We start from the raw sequence: 23,211 nt of genomic DNA on the forward strand, positions 1-23,211 counted from the left end.
CCCCAAGTCAGTGCCTCGACAGTTGCACATCTAGATACAGTCAGCGGTTTCAGAGCAGCTTAATGGAACCTCAAAAGAAGCCTTACTTAGAAGCCCACACCCCTGATACGTAGAAGGGGCGCTGCTCAGATTGAGAAGGGAGTCTTGCCCCACAGGCCTCCCCTTACCCCACAGCAGTCCTTGGGGCTCCCCTGTGGGGTCCCAAGGTCTAGATGTCACTTGACCAGCAAAGAGTAAGTGAGGGATGAGATCTACCAGTTGAGTTCAAGAGGGGCTGGAGCCAAGGAGTGTGAACCAAGATGGCCATGGCTGGAAGCGTCAAGAGAAGATCCTGCAGGGCTTCCCTGGTAGTGCAGTGGTTAGGAATCTGCCTGCCAATGCAGGGGACACGGGTTCGAACCCTGGTCCGGGCAGATCCCACATGCCACAGAGCAACAAAGCCCATGCACCACAGCTACTGAGCCTGTGCTCTAGAGCCCGCAAGCCACAACTACTGAGCCCACGTGCCACAACTACTGAAACCTGTGTGCCTAGAGCCCATGCTTGGCAACAAGAGAAGTCACAGCAATAAGAAGCCCACGCACCACAAGGAAGAGGAGCCTCTGCTCTCTGCAACTAGACCAGCCCACGTGCAGCAACGAAAACCCAATGCAGCCAATAAAAATAAATAAATAAATAAATTTTTTTTAAAAAGAGAGAGCGAAGATCCTGCAGCCTCAGGGGAGCCTTACAATGGTGTCTGGAACCGCCCAGGGAGTCCACGCCAGGCCCATGCATTGGGGCAGGCCAAAAAGCGCCCCTCACCCACAGTAGGGCAGGGGCGGGGGGGCCCATTTCACTCTGTGCTCTAGGCCCAGCCGCCTCTTCTCCGAGCCCCCGTGAACCACCAGCCAGAGGCACCTGTGGGCAATTTCATGTTCAACTGTGTCTCTCAGGAACTGAGCTCTCATATCCCTAAGAGGCCAATTCCTGGGGTGGGGGGGGGGCAGTGTTAGGACCAACGTCTCTCCTGGTCCCCAGAGACCTAATTTGGATAACGCGATTCACAGCAACCTTCCTCCTCAAAACATACTCACTAAGGAGGGGTATGATGTTAGGTCACTAGTGTGAGGACCATACGGAGGACCCAAACCCCAAGAATGCAGGGATTATAGAGCCTCCCATCGGTAAATCAAATTAAGCTTCATGTCGAAACCCAGCCTTGGGGTAAGGAAGTCTCTGAGCTTTCCCCTTGGTAACCTCACGGATGCCTTTTGAATGATCAAATTCAATCGCACCCAAGCCCAGTGTCCACATCCCCGTCGCCGGCACCCCGATCCGGGGCTGGTCTGCCTGTTGGCTGTGCCCGTGCCCCCACCCCTGGTTCCTACATGTGCCAAGCGCTCTGCTGGATATGTCCGTTCACTGCAGGCTGCGGGAATGCAATGCAGCCCACGGAGGGCACGCTGACCAGCAGCTGAGTTCAGGAGGGATTGGAACCAGCAAGTGTGGACAGCAGCTTGGAGTCTTGCTGCAAAGGGAAGCAAAGCTGGGTGCTGGCTGGAAGGGGAAGCAGCCTAGTGGGGAACCTTGCAGAGGTGTCGGGGCAGCCCAGGGGGGCTTCACTGGGCTCCTGCATTGGGGCAGGCAAAATGCACCCCTCACCCAGTACCTGGTGCCCCTCAGCTCAGAGGATTAAATGGCCACCCTTCCCAAGCCCCTGCAGGTGGATCCTGTGCAGAGAGGGCTGCAGAGAGTGGGGGACTGGAATGGGGACTGACACTTTTACCCAACGGGAAGAAAGCCTGGTTTATAACCTATCAGGCTATGGTACGACTTGGGGACATTCAGCCTTAAAACAATTTTTTTAAAGCCCTGTGCTTTCACTCCTTTGACAAAGTGATTGTTTGATAGAGAGGTGAAATCTGTATTTCTGATCCCCTGGTTATCAACAAATACTTGATGGGGAGGGGATGGTCCCGGACTAGCCCCTAGAGAGGGGAAGGGAGGGGTGAGCGCAGAGAGACGGTAGAGGGAGGTTGACGTCACAGTTTTGCCAAACAAGGCTCCTCAGCGTGTTGAAGAGAGCCGTGCAGGTGGCTGTTTAGGTCCATTCGTCACCAGTGCTCCTGTGATTGCGGGAGGAGGGTGTGATGCCTTGAGCAGCTCCTAAGAGATCTGGCTGCGTCTCCACTGAAACTAACCAAAGAGGGAGGAACTTGCAGGTTTCTCCTGTGCAAGACCCGGGAGAGGCCTCCAGCGCCCCTGGCAGCAGGTGGGGTCCCCAGCACTAGGCCTGATGCTGTGGGTGTCAGGAAGGAGCCAGGCTCCCTGTTCCTGAGACAGCCCCATACAGACTAGGGTGAGGCCAACGGGCTGGGCCGGATGCTGTGAAATTGGGCTCCCTGAGGAAGGGGCAGCCAGCTCCTCAGGAAGGAGGGTGAGGAAAGGTCCACAGACCTCGGGAATCGGGTGGGCATAGAAAACTGGTAGCTGTTTCCTAAGCCAAGAAACAGGAGAGATTTCCTCTGCCACTGGTATTCTGCCTGCCCAAGGCCAAGTGTCAAAGTTAAAAACTTGACTTTCATTGTTTAGGGAGCAAGCAGGAGAGATACCAAAGCTGTTTCAGAAGTTGAAGCTACATAGGAATCAAAACTGGTTAATGTTCCAAAGGGTAATTAATAGCCAGTAAATATTTATTTCTTTATTTCTTTATTTATTTTTGGCTGCGTTGGGTCTTTGTTGCTGCGTGCAGGCTTTCTCTAGTTGCAACAAGCAGGGGCTTCTCTTTGTTGCGGTGCACAGGCTCTAGGCACGCGGGCTCCAGTTGTTGTCCCAGACCAGGGATCGAACCCATGTCCCCTGCATTGGCAGAGGGATTCTTTTTTTTTTTAATTTGTTTTATTTTTACTTATTGGCTGCGTTGGGTCTTCATTACTGCATGCGGGCTTTCTCTAGTTGCGGCAAGCAGGGGCTACTCTTCATTGCAGTGTGTGGGCTTCTCATTATGGTGGCTTCTCTTGCTGCGGAGCACAGGCTCTAGGTGCGTGGGCTTCAGTAGTTGTGGCATGTGGGCTCATTAGTTGTGGCTCATGGGCTCTAGAGCGCAGGCTCAGTAGTTGTGGCACAAGGGCTTAGTTGCTCCGAGGCATGTGGGATCTTCCTGGACCAGGGCTCCAACCCATGACCCCTGCCTTGGCAGGTGGATTCTGAACCACTGCACCACCTAGCCAGTAACTTTAAGGGCCATGTTTTCCAAGGACAGAAATCATTCACATCCCTAGTGGACACGAGTCAGTTGCAACCTGTTAGTCTAGTTGACATCTAGCTTCACAGCACCTGGACTCTGATAGATAGAAAATAATAAGTCAAGCAGAGTTTCCTAAACCCAGTGCTCTAGCATGACATTGAAAAGCCCTCGGCGATCTTCCTGCCTTATCTTCCAATTCTGGGTAATTAATGCTCCCATCTTGGTGGATGGCACTAGTAGTCACTCAGTTTCCCAGGCCAGAAACATGGGGTCATCCTGGGCTCTGCCCACCCTGCCCTGGTCCACTTGGTAGCCAGGGACAGTGGCTTCTTCCTTCTTGACACCTTCTGCCAGTCTGTCCTCTCTGTGTCACTTCATTTGACACCCAAGGCCAGAGTGGCCATTCTGGAGTGGAGATCAGACAAGCCCTTCCCCTGCTTTGGCCCTTTGGTGCTCCCATGCCCACATAACCCTCGGCTCACCTGAGACCCCCTGCCCAGGGTGCCCTTTGACATTGCTGTCATTGCACCTGAGTCTTGGAATATCACCTCTCTCTGATTCCTCACCCACTCCCTGCCCAGGAGGTGTAAGCAGCAGGGAATGTTGCTTCAGGAGATAGGCCTGGCCTGGAGACATTAAAATTGACACCTAAGGCAATAACCCACAAACCCACCCAAGGAAACAGAGCTGTGGGGGACCCGCCCACCCAGCGTGTGTTACAGAGCACCTCCTGCAGGCCCTGTTCCAGGGTTGGGCGCAGCAGTGAGAGGACAGGAGGGCCGGTTGTCTTGTTCTGCTAGGGCTGCCATAACAAAATAGCATGGACTGGGGCCTTAAACAACAGAAATTTATTTTCTCACAATTCTGAAGGCTGGAAGGCCCCCATCAAGGTGCCAGCAGGGTTGGTTTCCGGTGAGGCCTCTTTTTTTTGGCGTGCAGACGGCTACCTTCTTGCTGTGTCCTCACATGGCCTTTCCGCCCCCTCGTGTTGGAAGCGGAAATCACTCTTCCCCTTCTTATAAGGTCACCAATCCTGCTGGGTTAGGACCCCACCTTTATGACCTCATTTAACCTTAATTACTTCCTAAAGACCTTATCACGTTGGGGGTTAGTGCTTAAACATGAGTTGGGGAGAGAGGGACACAATTCTGTCCATTGCTCCAGTAAACAGAGAAATATGCATATGCTGGGAGTCATGACAAAATGAGGAAAGTAAAACAGAGACAAGGGATAGATAGGAATGGGGCAGTGGCCCCCCTGAGGAGGTTACAATTGATCAGAGGCCTGAAGGAAGTGTGGGTTCCAAAGGAAGAGTATTTGAGCCAGAGTGAACAGCAAGGGACTGTGCCTGGTGGGCTTGAGGGGCCAGAGGCACCAGCATGACTGAAGGGGGTGGGGTGAAGGGAAGGACCTGGGAGATGAGGGCAGAGCTGGGGGTGGGAGAGCACATTTATTGGGCTTTGATATTTACACTCAGAGCTTGCGGGGAGGTTGTTGCACAGAGGGGCACATGAGGATATGTTTTCAGCAACTTTGGGAGACAAGCCAGGAGGGATGATGGAGCCCTGCACCCGGTGGGGGCAGTGGAGGTGGGAGAGGGGCTCAGAGACAGGTGCAGGTTGAGGGCAGCGCTGTCAGGGTTTGCATGGGGATGGAGTGTTGGGAGGAAGGTCTGTGCCCAGGGTCTTAGCATGAGTGCCCACAGGATGGAGTTGCCATCAACTGAGCTGGGGAAGGCTGTGGGTGGAGCGGGTTTGTGGGGGAGAAATCAGGAGCCCAGTTTTGACTTGTTCCATCTGAGAACCTCCTAGATCTCCAAGTGCAGGTGGTAAGCAGGCAGGTGAGTCTGGAGCTTGGGGAGAAGTTAGTTCACATCCCCCAACTAAGGCTTGACTCTGTAAGGAACTTCCTGACTTTGCAGAGTCAATGGGTGTAACTTCTTTTCCTCATTGTTCTCATATGCATTCTTCACACTAATGATTTTGAACATCTATATGTGTATTTATTAGCTTTTTCTGTTTCCTCATCTATAAATTTCTTGTGTATATCCTTTAACCATTTCTCCTAGGATTGCTCTCCTTTTCTTATATTCCAAGTGTCCGATGTTTAATCCAGACCAAAGGTGTTCTCTCTCTCCCTCGCTCTCTCTCTCTCTCCCCCCCTCTCTCTCTCTCTCCCCCTCTCTCTCTCTCTCTCCCCCTCTCTCTCTCTCTCTCTCCCTCGCTCTCTCTCTCTCTCCCCCTCTCTCTCTCTCTCTCCCCACCCCCTCTTGCTCGGGGGACTGTAATTACTTTCAAACATTTCAATTAACCTCTAATAAGTCCATATGTATCTATGCATATATATGTTTGATATGTGAGTTACAAAGAATAATGTAATGATCACCAGTGAACCTGTCCTCACCCCAGAACTAGAGCATCACCAGCCTGCCTCTCTGAGTTCCTTTCCTCTCTCACCTGTAGAGGTTGTTACCTGTCAGATTTACGCTTGTAATTCCTGATTTATTTGTTTGTTTGTTTGTTTGGCAGCACTGGGTCTTCATTGCTGTGCACGGGCTTTCTCTAGTTGTGACGAGCAGGGGCCTCTTCATTGCAGTGCGCAGGCTTCTCTTGTTGAAGAGCACTGGCTCTAGGTGCATGGGCCTCTGTAGTTGCAGCATGCGGGCTCACTAGTTATGGCACACAGACTTAGTTGCTCCGTGGCATGTGGGATCTTCCCAGACCAGGGATCAAACCTGTGTCTCCTGAATCAGCAGGCAGATTCTTTCAACTATAATCTCTTCCAATATTTTCTCAAGTCCTTTCTCTCTTCTCCTTCTGTGACCCCTATAATGCAAATGTTGGTGCATTTAACATTGTCCCAGAGATCTCTTAGGCTGTCTTCAGTTCTTCATTCTTTTTTCTTTATTCTTTTCCACATCGGTGATTTTCACCATTCTGTCTTCCAGGTCACTTATTTGTCCTTCTGCCTCAGTTAATGTGCTATTGGTTCTTTCTAGTGTATTTTTCACTTCAGTTATTGTGTTGCATATCTCTGTTTGTTTGTTCTTTGATTCTTCTTGGTCTTTGGTAAACTTTTCTTGCAACTTTTTGATCTTTGCACCCAGTCTTTTTTCCAAGTCCTGGATCATCTTCGCCATCATTATTCTGAATTCTTTTTCCGGAAGGGTGCCTATCTCCTCTTCATTTAGTTGTTTTTCTGGTGTTTTATCTTGTCCCTTCATCTGGTACAAAGTCCTCTGCCTTTTCATTTTCTCTGTCTTTCTGTGGCTGTGGTTTTCAGTTCCACAGAATGAAATATTGCTGATACTGCTTAATACTGCTGTCTGCCCTCTTGTGGAGGAAGCTATCTAGGAGACTCGTGGGTGCTTCCTGATGGGAGGGACTGATGGTGGGTAGGGCTGGGTGGGTGGAGCTCAGTAAAACTTTAATTTGCCTGTCTTCTAATGGGTGGGACTGTGTTCCCACCTTGTTGGTTGTTTGGCCTGAGGCTACCCAGCACTGAAGCTTACAGGCTCTTTGCCAGGGCTAATGGTGGACTCTGGGAGGGCTCATGCCAATGAGCACTTCCCAGAACCCCTACTGCCAATGTCCCTGTCCCCTCGGTGAGCCACAGCTGCCCCCCACCTCTGCAGGCAACCCTCCAACACCAGCAGGTAGGTCTGGTTCAGTCTCCCATGGGGTCACTGCTTCCCCCTGGGCCCTGGTGCACACAATACTTTTTTGTGTGCCCTCCAAGAGTGGAATCTCCATTTCCCCCAGTCCTGTGGAGGTCCTGCAATCAAATCCCGCTGGCTTTCAAAGTCTGATTCTCTGGGGATTCCTCCTCCCGTTGCTGGACCCCCAGGTTAGGAAGCCTGACATGGGGCTTAGAACCCTCACTTTAGTGGGTGGATTTCTGTGGTATAACTGTTCTCCAGTTTGTGAGTCACCCACCCAGCATTTATGGGATTTGATTTTTATGCGATTGTGCCCCTCCCACCATCTCATTGTGGCTTCTCCTTTGTCTCTGGTTGTGGAGTGTCTTTTTTAGTGAGTTCCAGTGTCTTTCTGTCGATGCTTGTTCAGCAGTTAGTTGTAATTCTGATGCTCTTGCAAGAGGGAGTGAGTGCACATCCTCCTACTCTACCATCTTGAATCCCCCAGCAGGCAGATTCTTAACCACTGTGCCACCAGGGAAGTCCCTGATTTTTTTTCTTATTTATAATGTTATCTCTTATGTCTCCCTGTAAATATATTGTTTGGTTATTCTTGGTTTTGAATTTTATTTAAAAAATGGAATCAGACTGGTCTCCTAGGGCTGTTTTTTCAGGCAACAGTGTTTCTGAGACTCCCCCACATTGCTGTGTGTTATTACAGGTCACTCATTTTTCACTGCTGTGTAACATTTGCTCCAGTGGATGCCCCACAATCTATTTATCTGCTCTGTTGTCAGAAGACATTTGGTTGATTCAAGCTATCAGTACCGTGGAGTCCTCTGGGGACTCCTGGGCATTGAGTTTCTCTGGTATGTATACCTGGGGAGGATTCCTGTGCCCTAGGGTACGCAAATGTATACACCATTAGTATGAAAATGCAAGTGGTTTTCCACAGTGCTTCTACCAGTTTGCACACTCACCAGCATGTTTAAAAATGACCATTGATCAACGCCCTCTCCAGCCCCCTGCATTGTCAGCCTTCTTGTTTCATTATTATTTCTTGTCAATCTAAGAGGTGTGGACTTCTCATCATCATTTGCATTTTTCTTTTTTTTAATGAAGATGAGCCATCTTTCATGTATTTATTCATCTTTCTTGTTTCCTTTTCTGATGATTATCAGTTCTAGACATTCTTCTTTCATCAATTGTAAATACCACTTGCTGTCTCCTCCCTTTCTGTTCAGTGTCCCTCACTGGCTGTGGTGCCCTTTGTTGAATAGAAATGCTTAATTTTGATGTAACGGTATTTATCAGTTTTTGTCCTTTCTGGTTTGAAGTTTTAAGAAATCTTCCTCCACCCTTAGGTTAGCAAGATACCCTTTTACATCTTATTTTAACTCTACAGCTCACCTTTCATATTGGGGTCTTTAGTTCACCTGGAGCCTGCTTTGGCATATGATGCAATGAAGGGATCCAGATTTCTTTCTTTCTGTGACGGGCCAGTTTTCTTAACACCATCTACTAAACAACCTGGTCTTTCCCCAAAGCTTCTGGGAAGTCCTATACCTCAGCCTCTTTTTGAGCTCTCCAGTCTGTTTGTTGGTGTGTTTGTCCATTTTTATACCAACCACACAATTTTTATTACAGTGATTAGAAATATGTGTTAGTATCTAATAGGGAAAACTCCCTCTTTGCTCTTCCTTTCCAGATTTTTATGGATTTCTTAATTCCTCATTACACATTTCAGAGTAAATTTATCGGGGTCCTCCAAAAATCCAGCTAGATTTATGGTTGAGATGGTGTTGAATTTACAATTTATTACAGGAGAAATAACATCTTTATAATGTTATTATGGTCCTAACTAAAATAGAATGTCTCATTTATTCAGATTGTCTTTCTATATAGCAGTCCTTTGAATCTTGGTTAATACTTAAATACTTTTTAGTTTTTATATCTATTATGAATGTTGTCTTTTATTATATTTTCTAGGTGGTTATTACTGGTGTAGAAAATTGCTATTGATTTTCATAAATTAATCTTGCATCTGGCAACCTTACTGAGCTCTCATGTATATTGATTCTTTTGGTCACTGTAGGGACCATATCATCTATAAATAGTGTTAGTTTTATCTTTTATACTTCCCAACTCTTACACTGTTTAGGGGCTTTTTTGGTTTTTTTATTTTTTCCTTTTTCAAAATTTCCGTAGAGCATTGGCCGGACATCAATTAGTGGTGACTGTGGCCAACCTTGGCTTGTCCCAAATCTTAAAGAAAATGTGTCTGAGCCTTTGCCATTAAACCTACTATTTTCTGTAAATAAATATTTGATTTGCAAATATAAGCTGCATCAAGTTAATAAAATTCCCTTCGATTCCTAGTTTGCTAAGAGTTTCTGTTTGTTTATTTTAATTATAAATACACGTGGATGTTTATCAAATGCCTTTTCTGTATGAGGATTTTCATATGATTTCCTCTTATATACTCTTACAAAGAAAAGCTTTGATCCTGGTGTACTTTTTTTTTTAAATACAGTTGGATTCAGTTACCTAACATTTGGTTTAAGATTTTGCATCTATGTTCAAAAGTGAAATGGGCACATAATTTTCTTTTTGTTTGTTTGTCTTTCCAGTTGTATTGAGATATAATTAACCTTTAACATTATGTGAGTTTATGAAATGATCACCCCAATAAAGTTAGTTGATACATCCATCACCTCACATAATTACCTTTTTTGTTGTTGTTACTGTGTTGGTGGTGAGAACATTTACAATCTACTCACTTAGCAACTTTTGAGTGTACAGTACAGTATTACTAACTGTACTCATCATGCTGGACATTAGATCCCCAGAATTTATTCATCTTATAGTTGGAAGCTTGTACCCTTTGACCAGCACCTCCCCCACCCCACCCCACCCCATCTCCTGGCAACCACTAATCTACTCTCTGTTTCTATGAGTTTGGCTTTTTTTAGATTCCACATATAAGTGAGATCATACAGTATTTGTGTTTCTATGACTTCACTTAGCATAACATCCTCAAAGTTCACCCATGTTGTCACTACTTTTCTTGTTAAATAACTTTGTTTATTTATTTATTGGTTGCATTGGGTCTTCATTGCTGCGTGTGGGCTTTCTCTAGTTGTGGGGAGCGGGGGCTACTGTTCATTGTGGTTCTTGGGCTTCTCATTGTGGTGGCTGCTCTTGTTGTGGAGCATGGGCTCTAGACGCTTGGGCTTCAGTAGTTGCAGCACGTGGGCTCAGTGGTTATGACACATGGCCTTAGTTGCTCCGCCACATGTGGGATCTTCCTGGACCCGGGATCGAACCCGTGTCCCCTGCATTGGCAGGCGGATCCTTAACCACTGCGCCACCAGGGAAGGCCCAGTTGCTACTTTTCATGCTTGTGTTGTCCTTGTATGATTTAGGAATCAAGAAGACTGTACTGATCACTGGACTAGCAATATGGAGATCACCGGTGATCTTAGAAAAAGCAGTTTGCATGGAGTGGTGGGGCAGAGGCCCTATAGAAGTAAGATCAAGGGAGAATAGGAGGAGAAGAAGTAAAGACAGTGAGTTAAAGGAGAGAAAAAGGCACTAGCTTGAGTGGAAAGTAGGGTCAACGGAATTTTGTTTTCTGATTTTTCAATGAAAGGAATAGCAGCTGGTTTGGGATTTTTGTCTTATTTTTTTGTCCCAGGGACAAAGATTAAATTAATTAATTCTTTATTGACTTCATGGGACACTATCAGTCTTGACCCACTTAAAACCCCTCTCTTGTTTATTTTTTTCCCTTTTATCCCCTCATTTCCCTCCTTCATATAGACAATTATTCTGTTTCATTTTATTTTTGTTTTTTCTAATTTATATACAGTACACTTTGCCTTTTTTGGTGTCCAGTTCTGTGAATTTTGGCAAATAGACAGTCGTGTCACCACTACCACAGTCAAGATATAGAACAATTCTGTTACCACAAAAAATTTCCTGTCCTGCCCCACTTGAAGCCAGCCCCTCCCTTGCCCCCCAGCCTCTGGCAGCCACTGATATAGCCTCCTTCCCTGTGATATTCTATAATTTGATCTTTTCCAGAATGACATATAATTGGAGTCACACATTATGTGGCCTCATGAGTCTGGATTCTTTCACTTCCCGAATGCTCTTGAGAATCACTCATGCTGTTGTGTGTATCGATGCTTTATTCACTTTGACTGCTGTGTAGCATTCAACTCTGTGGAAGTACCAGAGTTTATCCATGCACTAGTTGAAGGACATTGGGTTATTTCCAGCTTCTGGCAATTGTGAGTAAAGTTGCTCTAAACATTTGCATAAAAGTTGTTGTGTGAATATAATAGGTTTCATTTCATTTGGGTAAATAACCGGGAGTGGGATTTCTGGGTCATGTGGAAAGTGTATGCTTGTAAAAGACTGCCAAGCTGATTTACAGAGTGGCAGTACCATTTTCTTTCCTGCCAACAGAGTATAACAGTTCCCATTACTCCAGATCCTTACCAGCACTTCATATTGACAGTATTATTTGCTATGTAAGCGATTCTGATAGGTGTGCAGTAGTACTTCATTGTGGTTTTAATTTGTATTTCCCTGATTGAAAGCGGTGTTAAACATCTTTGTATGTGCTTATTTGCCAGCTGTATATCCTCTATGGTGAAGTGTTTGTTCAGGTTTTTCACTCACTTATTAATTTGCATTGTTCGTTTTCTTGCTGCTAAACTTTGAGAGTTCTTTATATATTCTGGACATCCCTTGTTGGATATGTGATTTGCAAAGATTTTCTCCCAGTCTGCAGTTTACCTTTTTATTTAGCAGTATCTCTTACAAAGCAAAACATTAAATTTTTTGTTAAAAAGTACAGTTTTTCAAAGTTTTCTTTTCTGGATCACGCTATTGGTATCATGTCTAAGAACTCTTTGCCTAAATACAAGCCATAAAGACTTTCTTCTATTTTTTTCTAGAAGTTTTATAGTTTTACATCTTACATTTAAATCTGTGCTCCCTTTTTAAGTTAATTTTTGTATGAGAAATAAGGTTTAGGTCAAAGTTCATTTTTTGAGTAGCTGGATATCCAATTTTTCCAGCACCATTTGTTAAAAAAATTAACCTTTATCCATTGAATTGCTTTTGCACATTTGTCAAAAATCAGCTCATCATATTTACGTGGATCTATTTCTGGGTTCTCTGTTTTTCTCCATTGATCTGTGTGTTAATCTTTTCTTCAATATCACACATTCTTGATTATTATAGCTATATAATAAGTCTTCAAATCAGGTAGACTGATTTCTCCCACTTTATTATTTTTATTTATTAATATATTTACTTATTGGCTGCATTGTGTCTTCGTTGCTGCACACGGGCTTTCTCTAGTTGCAGAAAGCGGGGGCTACTCTTCGTTGCAATGCCCAGGCTCCTCATTATGGTGGCTTCTCTTGTTGCAGAGCACGGGCTCTAGGCGTGCAGGCTTCAGTAGTTGTGGCACATGGGCTCAGTAGTTGTGGCTCGTGGGCTCTAGAGCGCAGGCTCAGTAGTTGTGGCACACAGGCTTAGTTGCTTCACAGCACATGGGATCTTCCCAGGCCAGGGATGGAATCGGTGTCCCCTGCATTGGCAGGTGGATTCTTAATCGCTGTGCCCCCAGGGAAGTCCCTCCTACTTTATTCTTTTATGTAATCTATTTCCCTTGCCTTTCCAGATAAGTTCCAGAATCAGCGTGTCTATATCTACAAAAAAAATTGTCCTGGGATTATGTTAAATCTGTAAATCATTTTAAAGATAATTGACATCTTTATGATGTTGAGTTTTCCAATCCATGAACACAGTGTGTCTCGTCACTTATTTACATCTTCTGTGATTTCTTTCATTGGCATTTTGTAGTTTTCAGTATACAGATTATGTGCATGTTTTGTTAGATTTTTTTACCTACTTATTTTTATACTTTTATATTATCACTATTATATTTATTTTGTATTTTAATATTTTTAACCTATTCCCCTGTTTCATTTATGGGGTGAGTGATTGTAATTAGTATTGTTTTTAAAATTTTGGTTTCCAATTGTACATTGCTGGTCTATAGAAATGTGATTTAGTTTTGTGTGTTGACTTGGTATCCTGTGGCCTTGCAAAGCTCACTTATTAGAGGATTTTTTGTATATTCTTTGAAATTATATACATGGATAATAATGTCATCTGAAAATGGGGTAGTTTGGTTTTTTTTCTTTCTAATCTAACTGGTATGCTCTTTCTTGCTTTCTTTTTTTCTTTTTTTCCCCCTCTTTTTGTGCTGGCTAGGACTTTGTTATGATGTTTATAGGAGAAGAGAGAACAGATATTCTTGTCTTGTTCTCAATCTTAGGGGAAGGCATTCAGTCTTTTTGCCATTATGATATCAACTGTAGGCTTTTTTGTAGATGTCTTTTATCAAGTTGAGGAAGTTCCCTCAAATTCCTAATTTTCTGAGAGTTTTTATCATGAATGGACATTGAATTTTGTCGAATGCTTTTTCTGTATCAATTGATATGATCACATATTTTTTCTTCTTTAGAATGTTAGTAGAGTAGATTTTGTTCATTTATTTTCAAATATTGAATCAACCTTGCATTCTTGGAAAATCCATTTGGTATGGTATATCGTTCATTTTATACGAATTTCTAAAGCTCTGTTGAGATTTCTTGCATTTATGTTAATGAGAAATATCGGGACTATCCAGGTTATCTCTTTCATCTTGGGTGAATTTGGGTAGTTCGTGATTTTTTAGGAATTGGTTCATTTTATCAAAATTATTAAATTTGTGAGCAGAGACTTGTTCATGATATTTCATTTTTAACCTTTTAATGTCTGGAGAGCATAGACTTATTTCCCTGTTTCATTCCTCATAGCAGTTTTTTGTGTCTTCTCTCTCTTTTTTCCTTTTTCATTTTTGCTAGAGCTTGATCACTTTTATTGATGTTTTGAAAGAACCATCTTTTGATTTCATTGATATTCTCTATTGGGTTTTTTGTTTTCAGTTTCATTGATTTTTGCTCTTTTCCTGTTTCCTTTCTTCTGCTTGCTTTGAGTTTATTTTAGTCTTCTATTTCTAGTTTCTTTAGGTGGAAGCTTATTTATTTAAAATCTTTTCTCTTTTCTAAAATAGGCATTTATGTCTTTAAATTTACCTCTGAGCACTGTTTTATCTTCACTCTACAAATTCTGATATATCTTTTCATATGCCTCCAGTTCAGAATATTTCTGTTGGCTGCCAGTTATTTTCCTGCAGAACTTGATTTCCATTTGATGTCATTTCTTTTTATCCGGAAGTTCTTCTTTTAGCACTTCTTGTAGTCTGATTCTGCTAGCAACAAATTCTTGCCTTTTCCGGCAAGCGACCTGAGGTGACCTCTAAAAATGGTTCGCTATTCACTTGACCCAGAAAACCCCACAAAGTCATGCAAGTCAAGAGGTTCAAATCTTCGCGTTCACTTTAAGAACATTCGTGAAACTGCCCAGGCCATTAAGGGTATGCATATCCGAAAAGCCACCAAGTATCTGAAGGGTGTCACTTTAAAGAAACAATGTGTGCCATTCCGTCGTTACAATGGTGGAGTTGGTAGGTGTGCCCAGGCCAAACAGTGGGGCTGGACACAGGGTCGGTGGCCCAAAAAGAGTGCTGAATTTTTACTGCACATGCTCAAAAATGCAGAGAGTAATGCTGAACTTAAGGGCTTAGATGTAGATTCTCTGGTCATTGAGCACATCCAGGTGAACAAAGCCCCCAAGATGCGGCGAAGGACTTACAGAGCTCATGGTCGGATTAACCCATACATGAGCTCTCCCTGCCACATTGAGATGATTTTTACTGAGAAAGAACAGATTGTTCCTAAACCAGAAGAGGAAGTTGCACAGAAGAAAAAGATATCCCAGAAGAAACTGAAGAAACAGAAACTTATGGCCCGGGAATAAATGCCACAAAAAAATAAATGCAAATGTAAAAGCAAAAAACCAAAACAAAACAAAAGCAAATTCTTTAGCCTTCACTTATCTGAAAATGGCTTTATCTCACCCTCCTTTTTTGAAAGATCACTGAATATAGAATTGTAGGTTAATAGATTTTTTCTTTAAGCAATTAAAGTGTTGTTCCATTGTCATTTATTTATTTATTTATTTATTTATTTATTTATTTATTTATTTAATTTTATTGGCTGTGTTGGGTCTTTTTTGCCGTGTGCAGACTTTCTTTAGTTGTGGTGAGTGGGGGCTACTCTTCATTGTGGTGCGAGGGCTCCTCATTGCCATTGCTTCTCTTGTTGCAGAGCATGGGCTGTAGGTGCATGGGCTTCAGTAGTTGCAGCACATGGGCTCACATGGGCTTAGTTGCTCCGCGTCATGTGGGATCTTCCTGGAGCAGGGATCGAACCTGTGTCTCCTGCATTGGCAGGTGGGTTCTTAACCATTCCTCCACCAGGGAAGCCCTTTCCCATTGTCTTTTGATCTCCATTATTTCACAGGAGAAATTAGCTGTCTTTCTTATTGCTGTTCTCTTGCAGGGCCTCCCCTTCTCCACTGGCTACTTTTTTTTTTTTTAATTATTATTTTTTTATTTTTTACAATAAGCTGCATACATTTAGAGTGTACAATTTGGTATCCCAATCTCCCAATTCATTCCCCCCCAACCCTCCCCACTTTCCCCACTTGGTGTCCATATGTTTGTTCTCTACATCTGGGTCTCTATTTCTGCCTTGAAAACTGGTTGATTTGTACCAGTTTTCTATAGTCCACATATATGTGTTAATATACAATATTTGTTTTTCTCTTTCTGACTCATTTCACTCTGTATGACAGTCTCTAGGTCCATCCATGTCTCTAAAAATGTCCCAGTTTCATTGCTTTTTACAGCTGAGTAATATTCCATTGTATGTATGTACCACATCTTCTTTATCCATTCATCTGTTGATGGACATTTAGGTTGCTTCCATGTCCTGTCTATTGTAAACAGTGCTGCCATGAACATTGGAGTGCATGTGTCTTTTTGAATTATGGTGTTCTCTGGGTATATGCCCAGTAGTGGGATTGCTGGGTCATATGGTAGTTCTATTTTTAGTTTTGCAAGGACTCTCCATACTGTTCTCCATAGTGGCTGTATCAGTTTACATTCCCACCAGCAATGCAAGAGCATTCCTTTTTCTCCACACCCTCTCTAGCATTTACTGTTTGTAGATTTTCTGATGATGCCCATTCTAATAACCAGTGTGAGGTGATACCTTGTTGTAGTTTTGATTTGCATTTCTCTAATAATGAGTGATGTTGAGCAGCTTTTCATGTGCCTCTTGGCCATCCGTATGTCTTCTTTGGAGAAATGCCTATTTAGGTCTTCTGCCCATTTTTTGATTGGGTTGTTTGTTTTTTTGATATTGTGATGGATAAACTGTTTCTATATTTTGGACATTAATCCTTTGTTGATTCGTTTGCAAATATTTTCTCCCATTCTGAGGGTTGTCTTTTCGTCTTGCTTATCGTTTCCTTTGCTGTGCAGAAGCTTTGAAGTTTCATTAGGTCCCACTTATTTTTGTTTTTATTTCCATTATTCTAAGGGGTGGATCAAAAAAGGTCTTGCTGTTATTTATGTTGAAGAGTGTTCTTCCTATGTTTTCCTCTAGGAGTTTTATAGTGTCTGGCCTTACATGTAGGCCTTTAATCCATTTTGAGTTTATTTTTGTGTATGGTGTTAGGAGGTGTTCTAATTTCATTCTTTTCCTTGTAGCTGTCCAGTTTTCCCATCACCACTTATTGAAGAGGCTGCCTTTTCTCCATTGTATATCCTTGCCTCCTTTGTCATAGATTAGTTGACCGTAGCTTATCTCTGGGCTTTCTATCCTGTTCCATTGGTCTATATTTCTGTTTTTGTGCCAGTACCTTACTGTCTTGATCACTGTAGCCTTGTAGTATAGCCTGAAGGCAGGAAGCCTGATTCCACAAACTCTGTTTTTCTTTCTCAAGATTGCTTTGGCTATTTGGGGTCTTTTGCATTTCCATACAAATTGTAAAATTTCTTGTTCTAGTTCTGTGAAAGATGCCATTGGTAATTTGATCAGAATTGCATTGAATCTGTAAATTGCTTTCGGTAATATAGTCATTTTCACAATGTTGATTCTTCCAATCCAAGAACATGGTATGTCCCTCCAGCTGTTTGTGTCTTCTTTGATTTCTTTCATTAGTGTCTTATAGTTTTCTGAGTACAGGTCTTTTACCTCCTTGGTTAGGTTTATTCCTAGGTATTTTATTCTTTTTGTTGCAATGGTGAATGTGATTGTTTCCTTAATTTCTCTTTCTGATCTTTCATTGTTGGTGTTAATTTTGTATCCTGCAACTTTACCGAATTCATTGATTAGCTCAAGTAGTTTTCTGGTGGCATCTTTAGGATTTTCTATGTATAGTATCATGTTATCTGCGAACAGTGACAGTTTTACTTCTTCTTTTCCAATTTGGATTCCTTTTATTTCTTTTTCTTCTCTGATGGCTGTGGCAAGGACTTCCAAAACTATGTTGAATAGTAGTGGCGAGAGTGGACATCCTTGTCTTGTTCCTGATCTTAGAGGGAATGCTTGCAGTTTTTCACCATTGAGAATGATGTTTGCTGTGGGTTTGTCATATATGGCCTTTATTAGGTTGAGGTAGGTTCCCTCTATGCCCACTTTCTGGAGAGTTTTTATCATAAATGGGTGTTGAAGTTTGTCAAAAGCTTTTTCTGCATCTATTGAGATGATCATGTGGTTTTTCTTCTTCAATTTGTTAATATGGTGTATCATATTGATTCATTTGCGTATATTGGAGAATCCTTGCATTCCAGGGATAAACCCCACTTGATCATGGTGTATGATCCTTTTAATGTGTTGTTGGATTCTGTTGGCTAGTATTTTGTTGAGGATTTTTGCATCTAAATTCATCAGTGATATTGGTCTGTAGTTTTCTTTTTTTCTAGTATCTTTGTCTGGTTTTGATATCAGGGTGATGGTGGCTTCATAAAATGAGTTTGGGAGTGTTCCTTCCTCTGTAATGTTTTGGAAGAGTTTGAGAAGGATGGGTGTTAGCTCTTCTCTAAATGTTTGATAAAATTCACCTGTGAATGCATCTGGTCCTGGACTTTTGTTTGTTGGGAGATTTTTAATCACAGTTTCAATTTCATTACTTGTGATTGGTCTGTTCATATTTTCTGTGTCTCCCTGATTCAGTCTTGGAAGGTTATACCTTTCTAAGAATCTGTCCATTTCCTCCAGGTTGTCCATTTTATTGGCATATAGTTGCTTGTAGTAGTCTCTTATGGTGCTTTTTATTTCTGTGATGTCCATTGTAACTTCTCCTGTTTCATTTCTAATTTTATTGATTTGAGTCCTCTCCCTCTTTTTCTTGATGAGTCTTGCTAGAGGTTTATCAATTTTATTTATCTTCTCAAAGAACCAACTTTTAGTTTTATTGATTTTTGCTATTGTTTTCTTTGTCTCTATTTCATTTATTTCTGCTCTGATCTTTATGATTTCTCTCCATCCACTCACTTTGGGTTTTGTTAGCTCTTCTTTCTCTAGTTTCTTTAGGTGTAAGGTTAGATTGTTTATTTGGGATTTTTCTTGTTTCTTGAGGTAGGATTGTATCGCTATAAACTTCCTTCTTAGAACTGCCTTTGCTGCATCCCATAGGTTTTGGATCGTTGTGTTTTCATTGTCATTTGTTTCTAGGTATTTTTTGATTTCCTCTATGATTTCTTCAGTGATCTGTTGGTTATTTAGTAGTGTATTGTTTAGCCTCCATGTGTTTGTGTTTTTTACAGTTTTTTTCCTGTAATTGATTTCTAATCTCATAGCGTTGTGGTCAGAAAAGATGCTTGATATGATTTCAATTTTCTTAAATTTACCAAGGCTTTATTTATGACCCCAAATGTGATCTATCCTGGAGAATGTTCCATGTGCACTTGAGAAGAATGTGTAATCTGCTGTTTTGGGATGTAATGTCCTATAGATATCTGTTAAATCCAGCTGATTTATTGTGTCATTTAAAGCTTGTGTTTCCTTATTAATTTTCTGTGTGGATGATCTGTCCATTGGTGTAAGTGGGGTGTTAAGTCCCCCACTATGATTGTGTTACTGTCGATTTCCTCTTTCATAGTTGTTAGCATTTGCCTTATGTATTGAGGTGTTCCTATATTGGGTGCATATATATTTATAATTGTTATCTCTTCTTCTTGGATTGATCCCTCGATCTTTATGTAGTGTCCTTTCTTGTCTCTTGTAACATTTTTTATTTTAAAGTCTATTTTATCTGATATGAGTATTGCTACTCCAGCTTTCTTCTGATTTTCATTTGCATGGAATATCTTTTTCCATCCCCTCACTTTCCGTCTGTATGTGTCCCTAGGTCTGAAGTGGATCTCTTGTAGACAGTATATATATGGGTCTTGTTTCTGTATCCATCCAGCCAGTCTGTGTCTTTTGGTTGGTGCATTTAGTCCATTTACATTCAAGGTAATTATCGATATGTATGTTCCTATTACCATTTTCTTAATTGTTTTGTTTTTGTTTCTGTAGGTCCTTTTCTTCTGTTTCCCACTTAGATAAGTTCCTTTAGCATTTGTTGTAAGGCTGGTTTGGTTGTGGTGAATTCTCTTAGCTGTTGCTTATCTGTAAAGCTTTTGATTTCTCTGTCAAATCTGAATGAGATCCTTGCTGGGTAGAGTATTCTTGGTTGTAGGTTCTTCCTGTCATCACTTGAAATATTTCGTGCCACTCCCTTCTGCCTTGTAGAGTTTCTGCTGAGAAATCAGCTGTTAACCTGATGGGAGTTCCCTTGTATGTTATTTGTCATTTTTCCCTTGTTGCTTTGAATAACTTTTCTCTGTCTTTAATTTTTGTCAATTTGACTACTATATGTCTTGGCGTGTTTCTCCTTGGGTTTATCCTGCCTGGGACTCTCTGCACTTCCTGGACTTGGGTAGCTATTTCCTTTCCCATGTTAGGGAAGTTTTCAACTATAATCTCTTCCAGTATTTTCTCAGGTCCTTTCTCTCTCTCTTCTCCTTCTGGGACCCCTATAATGTGAATGTTGGTGCATTTAACATTGTCCCAGAGGTCGCTTAGGCTGTCTTCAGTTCTTTTCATTCTTTTTTCTTTATTCTTTTCTGCATCAGTGATTATCACCATTCTGTCTTCCAGGTCACTTATTCGTCCTTCTGCCTCAGTTAATCTGCTATTGGTTCCTTCTAGTGTATTTTCCATTTCAGTTATTGTGTTGCACATCTCTGATTGTTTGTTCTTTAATTCTTCTAGGTCTTTGGTAAACTTTTCTTGCAACTTTTCGATGTTTGCATCCAGTCTTTTTTCAAAGTCCTGGATCATCTTCACCATCATTATTCTGAATTCTTTTTCTGGAAGGGTGCCTATCTCCTCTTCATTTAGTTGTTTTACTGGTGTTTTATCTTGTCCCTTCATCTGTTACAAAGTCTTTTGCCTTTTCATTTTCTCTGTCTTTCTGTGGCTGTGGTTTTCAGTTCCACGAGATGAAATACTGCTGTTACTGCTTGATTCTGCTGTCTGCCCTCTTGTGGAGGAAGCTGTCTAGGAGGCTCATGGGTGCTTCCTGATGGGAGGGACTGATGGTGGGTAGGGCTGGGTGGGTGGAGCTCAGTAAAACTTTAATCTGCTTGTCTGCCAGTGGGTGGGGCTGTGTTCCCACCCTGGTGGTCGTTTGGCCTGAGGCGACCCAGCACTGAAGCTTACAGACTCTGTGGTGGAGCTAATGGTGGACTCTGGAAGGGCTCACGCCAATGAGCACTTGTCAGAACCCCTGCTGCCAGTGCCCCTGTCTCCTCAGTGAGCCACAGCTGCCCCCCACCTCTGCAGGCAACCCTCCAACACCAGCAGGTAGGTCTGGTTCAGTCTCCCATGGGGTCACTGCTCCTTCCCCCTGGGTCCTGGTGAGCACAATTTTTTGTTTGCCCTCCAAGAGTGGAATCTCCATTTCCCCCAGTCCTGTGGAGGTCCTGTAATCAAATCCTGCTGGCTTTCAAAGTCTGATTCTCTGGGGATTCCTCCTCTCGTTGCTGGACCCCCAGGTTAGGAAGCCTGACGTGGGGCTCAGAACCCTCAGGACTTCTGCGGTATAACTGTTCTCCAGCTGGTGAATCACCCACCCAGCATTTATGGGATTTGATTTTAATGCGATTGCGCCCCTCCTACTGTCTCATTGCGGCTTCTCCTTTGTCTCTGGATGTGGGGTGGTTTTTTTTTGGTGAGTTCCAGTGTCTTTCTGTCGATGGTTGTTCAGCAGTTAGTTGTAATTCTGGTGCTCTTGCAAGAGGGAGTGAGCGCACATCCTCCTACTCCGCCATCTTGATTCCTTCTCCACTGGCTACTTTTAAGATTGCCTCTTTATCTTTGGTTTCCATCCTTTTAATCATGACGTTCCTACTGTGGTTTTCTCTTTATCTTTTTGGGGGTTCACTGAATTTTTTGAATCTGTGTATTGATATTTTTCAACAAATTTGGGGAAATTTTGGCCATTATTTTTTCAAATATTGTGTGCCACTTTCTATTTCCTCTATTTCTGGTATTTTAATTACATATATATTAGGCTGCTCAATATTGTCATTAAGACTCTATCCATGGTTTTATTAGCATTTTTTTCTCTTTGTTTTCAGTTTGGTTAATTCCTATTGACCTGTCTTTAAGGTCACTGACCTGTTTTTCTGTAGTGTCTAAACTTAAGTTCATCAAGTGAACTTTTTTTTAGATATTGAGATTTTTTTTTCAGGTTTAGAAGTTCCATTTGTTTGTTTCTTTCTCTTTTTTTTAATAATTTTTATTTCTCTGCTAAGATTCCCATCTATTCACTCTTCTCTCCCTTGATACTTTCAACATATTGGTAGTAATTGTTTTAAACTTAAAAAAATAATAATTCTAATAATTAAAAAAATCTATTAATTCTGATGACTGCTTCATCTCTTGATTATTGGGTTACATTTTCCTGCTTCTCATGTCTTTTCATTTTTTATTATATGATGGTTTTATTATGGGTGGTATATTGTAGGGAATCTTGACTATGTTATCTTCATATAAAGCCAATGAATTTTAGTTTGACAGGAAGTTAAAATTACTGGCAGATCCCTTCATCTGCACAGACTTTATTTTAGACTTTGTTAGAATGGTTTTTTGTTTTTATTTTTAACTTTGTTCTTAGTTCTAGCATATGGCACTTACCCTAAGGCATGGTCCTTTCTCCTAAAGTATGGCCTTTCTGGGGTTTCAGTTGAATGGCCGAGGTTCATAGGGAGGTATCTCAATTCTAGATGGGCCAGAACTCCAAATTCTTTCATCGTTGCATGAACTACCAACCCCCCCCAACAGCTGCTCACAGCTGGGCCTTACAGAGTCTCATCCAAAACATGTGTAGCCCAGCCCTTGGCCAAAACCCCAAGAGAAACCGCACACAGACTTCTGGTGCCCCACCTCTGTGCAGTTCCCTCTTCTCCAGGATGCTGCTCTGCAAATCCATCTGTCTCAGCAGCTCCAGACTCTGATCTCTGCCTCATCAGCACCTCCCCATATCACAGAAAGTGTCCCCAGCCGATATCCAAGGTGAATGTGGAGCTCACTTCATGTGTTTCCCTTCTCCCAAAGATTGTAGTTCTGTGCTGTATTCCAAAGCCTGCTAACACTTGCTTCACATATTTCTTCCAGTTTTCAAGTTGTTTGTGGTGGGAAGGTAAGTCTGACACTCACTACCCCATCATGACCAAAGGCAAAAGTCTAAGCAGTATGTTTTTCTTAATTGAGGTATAACTTACATACAACACAATGCACAGATGTTAAATGTTCAGTTCAGTGAGATTTGATGATTGTATACACCATTTTAACTACTACCTGCTGTACTGCTTTCTATTGCCATGCATTAGTGTTGCCTGTCCTATAATTTCAAATAAATGGAATCATAAAGTATGAACTCTTTTATGTCTGCTTTTTTTCTGAGCATAATTTTCGAGATGCATCCATGTTATTGCATATATCGGTAGTTCATCCTTTTTTAAAATGGAGTATACTATTCTGCTATGTGAATGTGTCACAGGTCCATTCTTCTGTTGATTGAGTAGTTCCAGTTTGGGACTGTTATGAATAAAGCCAATATGAATATTTTTGTACAGGTCTGTTTCATATGTCTTCATCTGTTCTAAGTAAATAGGTTATAAGGTTGATGTATGTTTGACTTTATAAGAAACTGCCAGGCAGTTCTCCAAAGTGGTTACACCATTTTACACTTCCACCAACAATACAGTATATGAGAGTTCCAGTTGCTCCACTTCTTCACCAACATTTGGTGT

The 23,211-nt window shown here is 42.1% G+C and overlaps 2 protein-coding genes across 3 annotated transcripts in view; both read left to right on the forward strand.

Annotated features, from left to right (window-relative positions):
* The window catches only part of KCNIP3 (potassium voltage-gated channel interacting protein 3), an 88,709-nt gene that overhangs the window by 55,073 nt on the left and 10,425 nt on the right, over positions 1-23,211 (forward strand). The gene's annotated exons all lie outside the window — the stretch shown is intronic.
* On the forward strand, positions 14,229-14,845 carry LOC130857209 (60S ribosomal protein L17-like). Its single transcript, XM_057742672.1, has one exon. The coding sequence runs from the start codon at positions 14,259-14,261 to the stop codon at positions 14,811-14,813; it is 555 nt and encodes a 184-aa protein (XP_057598655.1). The 5' UTR covers positions 14,229-14,258; the 3' UTR covers positions 14,814-14,845.

The sequence above is a fragment of the Hippopotamus amphibius genome, chromosome 7, assembly GCF_030028045.1.
Source record: "Hippopotamus amphibius kiboko isolate mHipAmp2 chromosome 7, mHipAmp2.hap2, whole genome shotgun sequence".
NCBI classification, from domain to species: domain Eukaryota; kingdom Metazoa; phylum Chordata; class Mammalia; order Artiodactyla; family Hippopotamidae; genus Hippopotamus; species Hippopotamus amphibius.